Source organism: Diceros bicornis, chromosome X (genome assembly GCF_020826845.1).
Source record: "Diceros bicornis minor isolate mBicDic1 chromosome X, mDicBic1.mat.cur, whole genome shotgun sequence".
Lineage (NCBI taxonomy): Eukaryota > Metazoa > Chordata > Mammalia > Perissodactyla > Rhinocerotidae > Diceros > Diceros bicornis.
In genome coordinates this window covers 16,123,682-16,137,616 of record NC_080781.1, presented here as the reverse complement: position 1 = coordinate 16,137,616, position 13,935 = coordinate 16,123,682, and the positions used below count along the sequence as shown (strand labels likewise).

At 41.4% G+C, this 13,935-nt stretch overlaps 1 protein-coding gene across 1 annotated transcript in view; it reads left to right on the top strand.

Annotated features, from left to right (window-relative positions):
- The window catches only part of MAP3K15 (mitogen-activated protein kinase kinase kinase 15), a 133,019-nt gene that overhangs the window by 68,763 nt on the left and 50,321 nt on the right, over window positions 1-13,935 (top strand). The window contains exons 7-10 of the mRNA XM_058535537.1: window positions 2,258-2,428; window positions 6,979-7,091; window positions 7,323-7,482; window positions 10,706-10,856. Coding sequence (XP_058391520.1) covers window positions 2,258-2,428; window positions 6,979-7,091; window positions 7,323-7,482; window positions 10,706-10,856 — 595 coding nt within the window. The remainder of the gene's footprint in view (window positions 1-2,257; window positions 2,429-6,978; window positions 7,092-7,322; window positions 7,483-10,705; window positions 10,857-13,935) is intronic.

Genomic DNA, 13,935 nt, shown 5'->3' with positions numbered 1-13,935 from the left:
GGAGGGTTATTTCAGATTCTGGTTTGACTTTTTTTTTTTTTTTGGAAAGAATACTTAATAATTGATTGTGTACTTTATCTGGTTTTTCTCTTTTTGTGATGCTAGCAGCCCTTCACAATCATTGCTTAGATCCATTATTTCATTAGGGGTTGTAAAATAGTGATATTTGAATTCTATAATTACTTCCTGAGTTATTAGCATAAATACTTTATAAAGAGAAATTTCCCCTCATCAACAACTTGGTTACCCTGGTGTACAGTTTGTATAGGAAAAGGAGGATGTATGCTTGATTTTTGCCTTGATCAGTTTTCGAGAACAATGACTTGGTTCCCTAACATCCTCCAAAAGTGCCCAGTGAAGTTTTATAAGATCATTATGAATTCATCATTTTAACATAGTTGATGTTTCAGTCCTTTATAGTTATGATTCTTCTTAATGCTCAAATTGTCCCCTCTTTAGCCAAAAAACTGATTCAAGTTGTCTCCTGAGTCTTTCTGATATGACCTTAGTAACTTCTTTGCTTCTTTGTATGTTAAGATGTTCCAGGATCATTTTAGACGTATCTGGAATCAGCCATTCCTCCAAGGAGTCCTGGTTTCCTTTTAGTGAGAGGTGATATTTACAGATCCCAGTCAGGGCTTGGAGGTTCTCATTGCTACTGAGTTGGTCATTGTTTTGGACCTTTTCAGTGGACAGAGCGGGGAAACCACTTCATGAATTCGTACTGATGTTCCAATTCAAATTTAGGACTATAGGATTTTTACGTAACTTCTTTGGTTTTTATATTTGTGTCTCTTATACTCAAAAATCTGGTTCCTAATTATATTAATATAATTATTTGTTGTATTCTATACTATAAATACATAATATTTTCAAAATACCAGTACCAGTATTATCACTAACATTATGATTACTGGAAACTACTTAAGATTTCTTTGCATTTATTTTTTTTCCTTAGGTTACATCCTCTTAGGAAAATACAGTCAAATTACTGTGTTTTAAAATCATGTGAATTAGTTTCTCTTTTGTGGGTAAGCCATCAACCAGATGCAGCAGGTTCATTTGCTTTGTTTTGCCGCAGCCACAAATTCAGATGTTATATTCATTGGCAAATGGTGTTTTTAGGGAACACTTTAAAGCAATTTTATTTCATTTTTTAATCATTACGTAAAAAAGTTATGTAGCTTCAAAGTCAAGTTCCAAGAAGTGTAACCCCTATGCCTATCCCCTTCCTCATGTTTTCTCCCTCCACCTGTTGGAAACCACTGTATTACCTTTTGGTTTATCATTCCATTTTGAAGAAATAAAAGCATATACATATATTTATTCACATCCTCCCTTTTCTTAAATAAAAAGGTAGCATTCTGGTACACGGTATTCAACACCTTGCTTTTTTGTCTTAATAGTATATTCTGGAGATCTCTCCATAGCAGTATTATATAGAAGTTTTTTCATTTCTTTTTATAAATGTTTAATATTATAATATGAATATAATTAGCCATAGCTGATTTAATCAGTCCCCACTACTGATGGACATTTGCTTCCAAACCTTCCCAGGAATACTTTTAATATTTCACAGCAATAAACTCAGGTTATTTTGTGGCAAATATTATTTTAACAACTGTCTAAGGAATCCATTTTCTGTGTATAAAATGAAAATTTTATCATATAACCTAATAATAGAGGAGACTGATTTATGAATATACAAATAATTTTCTGAATTTCTTGTTCCAGTGGGTATAATATGAGATAGGAAAATAGGAATTACTAGGCTCCTTTCTCATTTGAGGATGGCAAAGCATTTCAGGTCAAGGAATGCCAAGATACATTTCTCAGTTCATTTTGGCTTTCTGAATATGAATCCCTGCCACTTTTCCAAAAGAACTTTTTGTCAAAGTGTTTCATCTTCCTGATTCAGGCTTAGCTTCTGAAATCCTTGCACTCCATCCAGCTGCAGGGGGCTGCCATCTTACTTTTTCTGTCTTTCCCTTGATCTGTGTGTGCTTTCACCCTCAGTCTGGGTCTAATTTAAAGAGAAGGGATCAAGTAGGGACTGAGTATGACTGTATGAGATTTACCGGTGTAGATCTTAAGCAGTTGTTATATTTGAATATGAAAAAAGAAATATAAATTAGAGGTTTTTTCCTGCTAAAGCACAGCACCCTTACACCCACCCTTCACCCTTCACAGAATGAATGCATATATACTCCTGTGTCTTGATTCAGACGTTCATGATCTTATTACATGACTCTTTCAGGAGAAACAGCGTAGGAGACCGTGAGAAGGCTCTGCAGGTCATGCTCCAGGTTCTGCAGAGCTGTGACCACCCGGCCCCTGACATGTTCTGCCTGTGTGGAAGGATCTACAAGGACATCTTCTTGGATTCAGATTGCAAAGATGACGCCAGCCGAGACAGCGCCATTGAGTGGTAAGTCCTCAGCCCCAGTCAGCAGCAAAGAACAGAATTGCAGAGGTTGAGGATCCAGGTCTTTTCCCTACATTGGTGTGCCTGCCTGTGTGCTGGCAGTGGGAAAAAAATGCCGTAAATGTGGCTTGGGAATTTCCAGATTCCTTTTTCCAAAAGGAAACTGTTAGAAACAGGGTTTTCTACTGGTGACATTCTTCCCACAAGTTCATTCATTTATAAGGGCAAGAAGGAGGCTCAGCACACTCCTTCCTAGCTACTCCTTCCAGAACTTTATTCCACTGCCATCAGGGCATTATCTTCTTAATGAGCTGTTCATTCCTTTATTTATTTATTGCTTTATTCAACAAATGTTTATTGAGGGTTTACTGTGTGCCAGAAACTTTTTTAGATGATGGGGATAAAGACACAGCAGACGTGAATCCCTGCCCTCATGGACCTCGCATTGCTGGTAAAGGAAGGCAGATAAACAAAGTAAAATATTCAGGATGTCAGCTGATGGTGAGGGCTATGGGGAAAAGTTAGGGAGAGAGAAAAGGAGGCTTGGGAGGAGTCATCTGCGATTTGAGATAGGGTGGTCAGTGAAGGCAAATAGAGATGTGAAGGTGGTGAGGGAGTGAGCCTTGCAGATAACTGGAGAAAGTGTTCCAAGAAGAGGGGATAGCAAGGGGCAGACTTTCTGGGCATGCTCAAGGATGGTGAGGCTGAGTGGCAGGAAATGGGAAAGCAGAAGACCCTTTCACTCTGTCTGAGTGAGATGGCACAACATTGGAGTGTTCGGGGTAGAGGAGTGATGAGATCTGACATGTGTTTTAACAAGAGTCCTCTCACTGTTACGCAAAGAATACGTTTTGGGGGTGTATCAGCTATCAATTGCTGCATAACAAACAACCCCAAAACTTAGTGGCTTAAAACAACATTGATTTATGATTTCTCATGATTCTGTGGATTGGTGAGGCAGTTCCTCTGCTGGTTCCACCTGGGCTCACTGCTAAAGTTATAGTCATCTGGAGGGTCAGCAGGGCTGGAAGGTCAAAGATGGCCTCACACACATTTGGCAGCTGGTGCTGGCTGTTGGTGGAGAACATCCATTCTCTGCCATGTGGTTTTAATCCTGGGAGACCAGCTTTCTTATGTGGGTGGGCAGCATTCTAAGAGGGCGAAGGTGGAAGCCACAAAGCCTCTTGAGGCTTAGGCTCAGGAATTCACGTGCAGTCAGTTCTGCCACAGGCTGTTGGTCAAAGCAGATCACATGGCCAGTCCAAATTCAAGGGGGTGGAGAAACAGACTCTACCTGTGAGTGGGAGAAGTGGCCAAGACACGTTGCAAAGGCACGTGCATAGTGGGATGGGAGGAATTTGTGGCCATTACAGTCTACCACAGGGACAAGGGCAGAAGCAGGAAACAAGAGACTACAGGCATACGTTGGACATATTGCAGGTTCAGTTCCAGACCACCACAATAAAGCAAATATTGCAAGAAAGTGAGTCGCACGAATTTTTTGGTTTCCCAGTACATATAAAAGTTATGTTTATACTATACTGTAGTCTATTAAGTGTGCAATAGCATTATGTTTTAAAAAACAATGTATGTACCCTAATTAAAAAATACTTTTTTGCTAAAAAATGCTAACCATCATCTGAGCCTTCAGCGCCAATAGACTTGCTCAACACAGGGTTGCCACAGACCTTCAATTTGTAAAAAACACTGTATCTGTGAAGCTCAATAAGGCAAAGTATGCCTGTATTGCAGTAATTTAGGGGAAAGCTGATGGTGGTTGAACCAGGATGGTAGTGATTAAAATGTTGAGAAGTCAGAACCTAGGTATATTTTGAAGGCGGAGCCAATAGCCCACATCATCCATTTCCATCACAAGAGCTCTTGGCATTGCTGTTGCACTCTCATTTAATTCTAACTGCTGCCTCTCTCTCGCTCTCGCTCTCTCGCGCGCGCGCTCTCTCTCTCGCTCTCTCTCTCTTCCTTCTGTACATGCTGGAGGCTCTGTCTTCTACTCTTTTCTCTCCATACACACACTCTTCCCTGGTGATCCTAGTCACTCTCACACCTTGGGACCCTTAGCTGGAGGTCTCCATACCAAACTCCATCCTATGTGGCCCCACATCACTCCCTCTTTGCCCACCTGTTCTATCTCAAGATGGGGCTGGTATTTAAGACTCAACATGTCCAAAGCTGAAGTCATTTCTTTTTCTCCACAAGGGATGGCTTCCAATGTCTTGCTTCTCACAACCATTCTTTAGCTTCCTAGGCATACACTGTTGGTTAATGTTTGATAACTTTCACTCACTTATCTCCCTGTACAGACAGTTCCCAATTACAGCCCTTCTGTGAGTCTTCTCTCACTGCCAATCCTTTCCCGTCACTACTGGCCCCAATCAGTGCCATTTTTTTTTTTTACTTTCTTGCCAGGAATGTTCTCACAGTATCCCAAGTAGGCTTTCTGCTTGGTGTCTCTGAAGTCTGTCCTTCATAGATTGACAGCTTACTTCTCCTAAAGCTCAAAGACCCACCATGGCTCCTCACTCCCTATTAAATAAAAGATCAAACCCTTAGATCACCATTCTAGGTGCTCTGCAAACTTTCTCCAACCCACCCCTGGCCCTGTTTCCCACTACCTGATATATATCCTCCTAAACTGAAGTTCCTTAGGAGCTCCCTAAACTCCCATCTCTGCACCTGCCATCTTCTATGCTGTGGGTTCCCTTTCCAAATCACTGCTATACAGTTCTATCCATCTTCACACCATATCTCAAGTCTCCAGGGGTGGCTCTATATGTCTTCTGTGAGTCCCTCTGGACTTGGATTTGTGTGGTTTTAGGATCTTTATCCTCAAATATCCTCCTATTCATGCTGTATTTTCACTAATTGTGTGTGCATCTTATCACTTCTCCTGTAGTATAGGTTCTTGGAGGGCAGGGACCTTGTTTTATTCTTAGTTAATCCCAAGTAGTACCTAATGCACAGTATGGTAGAGAGGAGTCACTCATGGTGTTGTAAGGGAAGGGAGAGGAAGAGAAATTAACAGCTGGTAGAGCCAAAATAGGAAGCTGTGTTCCCACCATGGTGGCCAAGAATTCAGCCCTCAGGTCAGGGAATTACTGCCTGTGGCTCTTTTAAGAAACTCATAGGAGCCTTTCTGCATCCACTTCAGAAGGTAGTGGCAGTGGGTACAGGAGCAACTGAAGCTTCCTCTTCTGGTCCAGGCATTTTGGCTCCGGTGAGACCTTGGGGATCGTCTAACCCAGGCCCTTAGGTATGGATGTGGAACATGTGGCTTAGGGAGGCGAGGGGCTGGTCCAAGGTTACAGGGCTGGTCAGAGGCAAGCCTGGGACTGCAACCCTGACTTTGAGTTCAAGTCTTGTTTGCCCGCAGGCTGGGCCCATTTGATTTAAGGATAAGAGGCATAGAGAAATTACCCACTCTCCTCTCTCCCCAGATAACTTTTCATAGTAAAAGAAAATGAAAAAAGTCAAATACAATAGGATATGAAATTTAAAATCCCCGAAATGTACAGGGGGAGAAAGGTTTCAATTTTATTGGAATTTTGTTGGCTGAGGTTGAGAAGACTTTCTTGGTGTCTTCTGGTCCATCCGAAGGTACTTGTATTATGCCCCAAAATTCATAAAACCAGATTTTAAGTGACTTAAATGGTAAGTTCTCTCTTCCACAATTAATATTTTGTTGGTGTTTAATTCTGTTGTTGTCACATGAGTGATAAAATTACACTTGGTTTACAAGTCCTTGGTATGAACTGTGCCACTTAAAGACATTTTTGTGTCAGTATGTCATTGATTGAATTGTTTTTCCCCCAATCGTGACATTCATACTTGCTCGTGGAAGAGAAAGGAACTTTTTATGTATAGAAAAAAAAATAAGGGAATTAAAAATAGCACTGTTAACCTTTTGGTATAAAAATGGTATTCTCAGTTTTGGATCTTGTTCTTTATCCCAATGTAATTAGATCCCTGCCTCTTCTCTCACTGTATGTCGCTGATCTTAGAGCTCTTTGGGATCCCGGATTCTGGCAATACTGCTTCATACATGAAAAAATGATTCCATTTGGTCGTATGAGCAAACAAATAGCCTGCAGAGAAATAGCCTGTAATTGATGTGATTTCTATGTAATAAAAGCTCAATGTACAAATGGAGTCTAACTTTAAAAATGAGACTTGGACATCAAATTGTGGTCTACTTCTGGGGAAAGGATTCTAATTGGTTTTAAATTTCTTTTGAATACTTTAATATGATTTCCTTATTTTATACAATGATCATGATTTTTATAATAAAAATATAAACCTTATGAAGAAAATGTTTGAAACTTCTTAGTGTAAGTTATTGTGTTGCATAATATTAAGACTTTTTTTAAAGCTATTTGAGTGCTGCATGTAGCTGTTTGTAAAGGTGGGGGGAGCTGGGAAACGATAAATTAGATTAGTAAAAATCTTCATGAGAAGGTTGATTTGTACCATTATTTACGCATTTTTTTCTTCTACCATAATAAGGTAATAAGAATTGGGTGGTTTTGTGATTATAGGTACCGCAAAGGGTTTGCGCTCCAGTCATCTCTTTATTCCGGAATTAACCTTGCGGTTCTGCTGCTAGTTGCTGGACAACAGTTTGAGACTTCCATGGAGCTAAGGAAAATAGGTAAAGCTGTTTATTATTGCAGATGTTGATGCTTTGGTAAGCCAAGTTCAGTATTAAAAATTATGTTCAAATAACTAGCATTATATTTCAAAAGGAACAGTTACTTTCTGATAGCACCCCAAGACAGTAGCCAAATTAAAATGCCCCCTTTTTCCTCTGTTTAAGGCTTGCATAATATGATAGGAACTAGAAAGACTTTTCATAACTTGATCTTAAATTCAAATTCTTAAGGTGTCCGGCTGAACAGTTTGTTGGGAAGAAAAGGGAGCTTGGAGAAAATGAACAATTACTGGGATGTGGGTCAGTTCTTCAACGTCAGCATGTTGGCCAGCGATGTTGGGAAGGCCATCCAGGCAGCAGAGAGGTTGTTCAGACTGAAACCTCCAGTCTGGTGAGTCACATGTGTGTGTTGTCATCACCCATCTCAATATCTGATCTTGTTCTGAAATGTTTTCCCTAGGGAGAAAAGATGTAAATGCAAAAAACAGTAACAATTGCTCTGTTTCTCCTTCTGACTTCCTCATTAAAGCAAAGTGAGGGGGCAGAAAGAACAGCTCTGAGGGCTCAGCTGGTTTGCTGTGAAGGGAGAATAAGACAGACAGACACACACAGACACAATCAGCATATATCCCTACGTGCTATATCTCCAAGGTGAAGCTCTCAATCCTATTAAATTTCTTCAGGTCACCTAGGTCCTCAAGAGCAAAACAGTCTTTGGTACTAGTACGTATTGTGTGTTTGTGAGAAAGCAGGTAGTAAAGCTAAAAGCACACCAAAAAAATGATGTTCATCAGAAATGAAAACTGGAACTAAAAGACCACTAATATGGTCAAGAAAACAGTGGCAGAGCAGTGGCCCTAGGTTAGCCCATTGTATGGCCATTAAAATGTGCAAGAAAGAATACTTGGAGATGTGTAAATGTGTTCATGGTTTATCATAGAATAAGAAAAGCCAGTTGCAGGGTATATTTTTCTTTATCAGTCCTTCTCATACTTGGGCATGTTTCAAAATCACCTGTGTTGGTTAAAACACAGATTGCTGTGCCCACCGTTAGGATTTCTGGTTCAAAAGGTCTAGGGTAGCGCCTGAGAATTTGCATTTACAAATTCCAAGCTGATGCTGCTGGTCTGGGGACCACCCTTTGAGAACCACTGTTCTGTATGGAGTCATTTTAATTAAAAATCTGTGTTTTGTGTGTGACTCAGAGGAAGGTCTGGGAAGATTGGGCAGTAGCTGATTTCCCCGATAGACATTAAACTCCATTAGAATTATGAGTATCTTATTGATTGCTGTAGTCTCATAATAGATGTTCAGTAGACATTTGTGTAATTAATGGCTGATGAATTTTCTTCAGAATATTCACAGTGGTTTTCTCAGGGAAGTAACCTTATAAGAAGTTTTTAATCTGTTTTTTTCCTTTTTTCTATTTTCTGATTTGTCTTAAATGCATTTGGATTAGTTGCATAATTTTAAAGATTTTATTTTTAACACTCCATGTTCATCTGCCCCCTCTTATTTCCCAGCTCAGTGGGCCAGTCTGGACTCCCAGGGGCAGGAATGTCTTCAGTCATAACTAGTTAGACCTCATTTCTTCCCAGTCTGAAGGACTTAAATTTGGTCCCCAAACCATATCAACGTCTTGAAAGTTTTCTGAGGCTGAGAGAACACAGAGGCAGGCTGAGCTTCCAGCCCTCCTAGGGTGACTGCTGTTTCCAGAATTCTAATTTTAAGGTGCATCGCTGCGTCTGAGCCAGACAGAGCTTACTCCATGGAAAGGAGACCCGAGGCTTGAATATATTCCCATTACGTCAGCACCTAGACCGACTTATAGTGTTGGTACCTATTGCTGTGGGTCCAAGACCACCCTGAGGTTCATGATTCGCTAGAAGAACTCACAGAACTCAGAAAAGCTGTTATACTTGTGGTTATGGTTTATTACAGTAAAAGTATACAGATTAAAATCTGCAAAGGCAAAAGACACATAGGGCAGAGTCCAGGGGAGACAGACACTGTCCTCTCCCAGTGGAGTCACATGGACAGTGCTTAATTCTCCCAGCAATGATATGTGACAGCATGCACAATGTAACGCCAACCAGGAAGCTCACCAAGCCTTGGTGTCCAGGGTTGTTATTGGGAGTCAGTCATGTAGGCATGGAGCACCCATGTAGCTGACCTTGGTCACTGAGTCCCCAGCCTCTCTGAAGGTCACACTGATACAGGATGGCCCAAGGCCCCTACCATGAATCATATTGTTAACATAAACTCTCTGGCATGGCCCAAGGCCCCAGGTAAACAAAGACACTCTTATCAGGCAAAATATCCCATGGGCTTAGAGGTGATCTCCCAGAAGCCAGTCAGGGGCCAGACCTTTCTTTGGAATATACAGTGTTTGGACAACCCAGGCCTTCTGAGTTAATCCTTTACTACACAGTACGCAAGCAAGTCAGTCGGAGTCTAGCTCATCTACCTTCCCAAGATAGCTCCAGATTTGATCCTCTAAGGGCAAAATAATACTCTGGTGCTTTCAGCGGAACCATCGCCGTTCACCACCAGAGAGGACGTCATCACCACTGCCTGGTGATTATGTTTCAAAAAGTTCGATTTTGGGGCCGGCCTGGTGGCACAGCGGTTAGGTGCACGTGCTCCACTTTGGCAGCCCGGGTTCACCGGTTCGGATCCTGGGCAGGCACTGACACACTGCTTGTCAAGCCATGCTGTGGCAGCGTCCCATATAAAGTAGAGGAAGATGGGTACGGATGTTAGCCCAGGGCCAATCTTCCTCAGCAAAAAAACAGGAGGATTGGCGTCGGATGTTAGCTCAGGGCTGATCTTTCTCACAAAAAAACAAAACAAAACAAAGTTCAATTTGCCTGAAGACAGTAAAGATGTGGTGAGATTTGAGACCTCATAAATTCAAAATCTACCTGGTCAGACCTAATTTTTTTAAAAAGAAAAGATATGAGTTTCATGTCAGTGATTGCTAGGGGCCAATGAGGGGATGGGGATGGGAGGGAAGTAGGCGTGGCTATGGAAGGGAAACATGAGGGATCCTTGTGGCAATGGAAATGTTTTTTTATCTTGACTGTATCAATGTTAGTATCCTGGTTGTGATATTGTTCTAGAAATTTGCAAGATGTTACCATGGAGGTAAACTGGACTGAGGGTACATGGGATCTCTCTGCATTGTTTCTTACAACTATACGTAAATCTACAATTACCTGAAAGTATAAAGTTTAATTAAACAAGAAAAAGACAGTGGGTTTGAAATTTTGTCATTTTGTAATTGCTTTGAATTTCAAACTACTTGTTCTTGTTACTTAAGACAGTTATCAAATGCTTACCAGTCTCTACGCTCTGAACACCACGTACCAAAACTGAGGTTTAGTTCAACGTTGGTAAAAAGCCAATGTTGTATGATTTTGTTGGACAAACTTATTTTGCCCACTGTTTGGGTTTCTTTTAATTAAATATGTGGCTGCCAAATGATTAAGAAGCATTCACTACACAATATGAATTTAAGTGAATAAAGCTTTTGGGAAACTTCTTTTAAAGGGAGTAGAATTGAATTCATTTTCTTTGGGAATCTAATTTCTTGGTGCTTGTGATTTTTCCAGGTACCTGCGATCATTAGTTCAGAACTTATTATTAATTCAGCGCTTCAAGAAACCCCTTATCGAACATTCACCCATGCAAGAACGGCTTAACTTCTGGTTGGATATAATTTTTGAGGCAACAAACGAAGTTACTAATGGACTCAGATTTCCAGTAAGATATACTAAATCCATTTCTTTAAGATAAAGAAACTGGGGATGAGTGCTATCTAATTATTGAATACTCTGAAAGGAAGAAAACCTTAGAGTAGTTGAAAATGTTAGGATATCCATCAAGAGTATGTAAAATCAGCTAGGGATAGATCAACTCACTAGAAAGTTGGCTATATCCTCTAAAATAGTAGTTCTCAACTGGGAGTGATTTTGTCCCCTAGAGGACATTTGGTGGTGTCTGGAGACGTTTTTGATTGTCACAACTGTGGGGAAGGTGTTGCGACTGGCAGCTGGTGGAGTGGAAGCCAGAGACGCCCTGAACATTCCACAGTACACAGGACAGGCCCCCAACAACACAGAATGATCCAGCCCCAAATGTCAGTAGTGCCGAGGCGGGGAAACCCTGCTCCAATACAATGCAGTACTGATAGTGAAATTTGTGAATTCAAAGCTGTTTCCTATTGACCTTTGGTTTGCCTCTAGTACTACTAATTTCAGAACTTTATGGAAAAACACAATTGCTTTTAGCTTTTCATTGAGTTTTTGTTTCAATTTTATGACTATCTTATAAGGAGTCATAAGTAAGATATCTAAGCATCCAAGAAACTGAACTTCAGATAATTGTGTTTCACATTTAGGCCATGAGATTTTGTGAACATGTGGTGTTCAAGAATTTTGTTAAGGGGCCGGCCTGGTGGCGCAAGCGGTTAAGTGTGCGCGCTCCACTGCAGCAGCCCGGGGTTTGCTGGTTCAGATCCCAGGCGGGCACTGACGCACCGCTCGGCAAGCCACGCTGTGGCGGCATCCCACATAAAGTGGAGGAAAAGATGTGCACGGATGTTAGCCCAGGGCCAGTCTTCCTCAGCAAAAAAAAAAAAAAAAAGAGGAGGGGTGTGACGTCAGCGTCATGGCGGAGTGAGCTTTCCCGTGAACTCTTCCCCCAATAAGATACAACAAAAGGAACAGTCACAGACCAACAACGGAATCCCAGACAGTGAAAAGCTAGATCGGAAAGATCCACACTGCTGCACATCTGAGAGTGGAATGTGCTGGGCCCCTGGAGGAAGTGGGGAGAGGTAAGGAGAACTCCTCTCCCTCCCCATCAGATCAGCGATCCCGGTCCGCGCAGCTCCCAGAGGGGGGGGAGGGGCGGCCCTCAGCGGGGAAACTGTAGCTCTTCGGGCTCTCTCAGCCAGTGGGAAACTCCCACACAGAGGACTCAGAAGAGCCACAGGGCTACCATCAACATCTGAGCACCCCAGAGAGCGGATAACGAGGGGCGAAGGAGAAGCCCCCCATGCCAGGGACCCAGAGGGCAAAAGAGAGAGCCCCCCCCCCAAACTGGACCCTCCAGCTGGCCAACCCGACCAGACCAAGCCATCCGCGGCAGACCGGACCAAGCGATCTGACCCGCAGATTACAGCAGAAAAACGGCGGATCGCGGCAGAAAAACGGTGGCAGAAAAACCGCGGCAGAGTGCAGGGGGCTTAGACTACACAGCCCTTTACCACCACACAGTGCTGGGGGGTGTAAATTGCAACCAGAGATTTCCAGGATGAGGAAAAACAAAGCCAACACAGGAACCACACTGCAAAGATATATGAAATCACCAGACCAGAAGGAAAATGACGAGCACCCAGAAACCAACCCTGAAGACACAGAAATCCATAATCTAAATGACAGAGATTTCAAAATAGCTATCATAAAAACACTCAACGAAATACGAGACAACACAGACAACGAATTCAATGAGATTAGCAGTTTCTTCACAAAAGAGATTGAAATCATAAAGAAAAACCAATCAGTGTTGATGGAGATGAAGAACACAAAGGAGGAGATAAAGGAGAATCTGGAATCTTTAAAGAACAGAGCTGACAATATGGAGGAAAGAATTAGCATTTTAGAGGATAGGAATACAGATATGCTCGAGATGGAAGAGGGGAGAGAACTAAGACTAAAAAGAAATGAAGAAAGTCTCTGAGAAATATCTGACTCTATTAGGAAATGTAACATAAGAATTATAGGTATTCCTGAGGGAGAAGAGAGGGAAAGAGGAACAGAGAGCCTATTCAAGGAAATAATAGCTTAGAATTTCCCAAATCTGGGGAAGGAGCAGAAAATACCAGTAAGCGAAGCCAATAGGTCACCTAAATATATTAACAGACAAAGGCCCTCTCCACGACACCTAGTGGTAAGTCTAGCCAGAGTCAATGACAAAGAAACAATATTAAGGGCAGCTAGACAAAAACAGAAAATATCGTACAAAGGAACTCCCATCAGGCTCTCAGCGGATTTCTCAACAGAAACTTTACAGGCTAGGAGAGACTGGAATGATATACTCAAAATGCTGAAAGACAAAAACTTTCAGCCAAGAATACTCTATCCCGCAAAAATATCCTTCAAGTATGATGGAGAAATACTAACTCTCCCAGATAAACAAAAGCTAAGGGAGTTCATGGCCACGAGACCCTCACTACAAGAAATACTCAAGAAGGCCCTCAGGCCTGAAAAAAAGAAGAGAAAGGGAATACAAAGCTTGGAGCAAGGAGAAAAATAGGTAGATAAACTCAGAAAAATAGTAGATCTTTACCGGAATAGGTTAGCAACCACTTAAATACTAAAATCAAAGATCAAAGGAAGGAATTCACCAAAAATAAATTTAACCTCATCACTGTAAACACACAGCTACAACACAAGATAGAATAAGGTATAACAAGAACGACTTAGAAGGGGAAGAGGAAAGTGATTGAATTGACTTGGTATAAGGAAATAGGAGACCATCAGATAACGGAATATCTCATACACAAGATGTTTTACACAAACCTCAAGGTAACCACTAAACAAATAATCAAAACAAAACCACATATGATAAACAAAGAGAAAACCAGAAGAGTCATAAGACAGAACAACCAAACTGAATTGGCAGTCCGAGACAAATGGGACAAGAAACAAAGGAAACGCAAAAGAACCAGAAAATAAGTGACAAAACAGCAACAGTAAGCCCTCATATATCAATAATTACCCTAAATGTAAATGGATTGAACTCTCCAATCAAAAGATACAGAGTGGCAGGATGGATT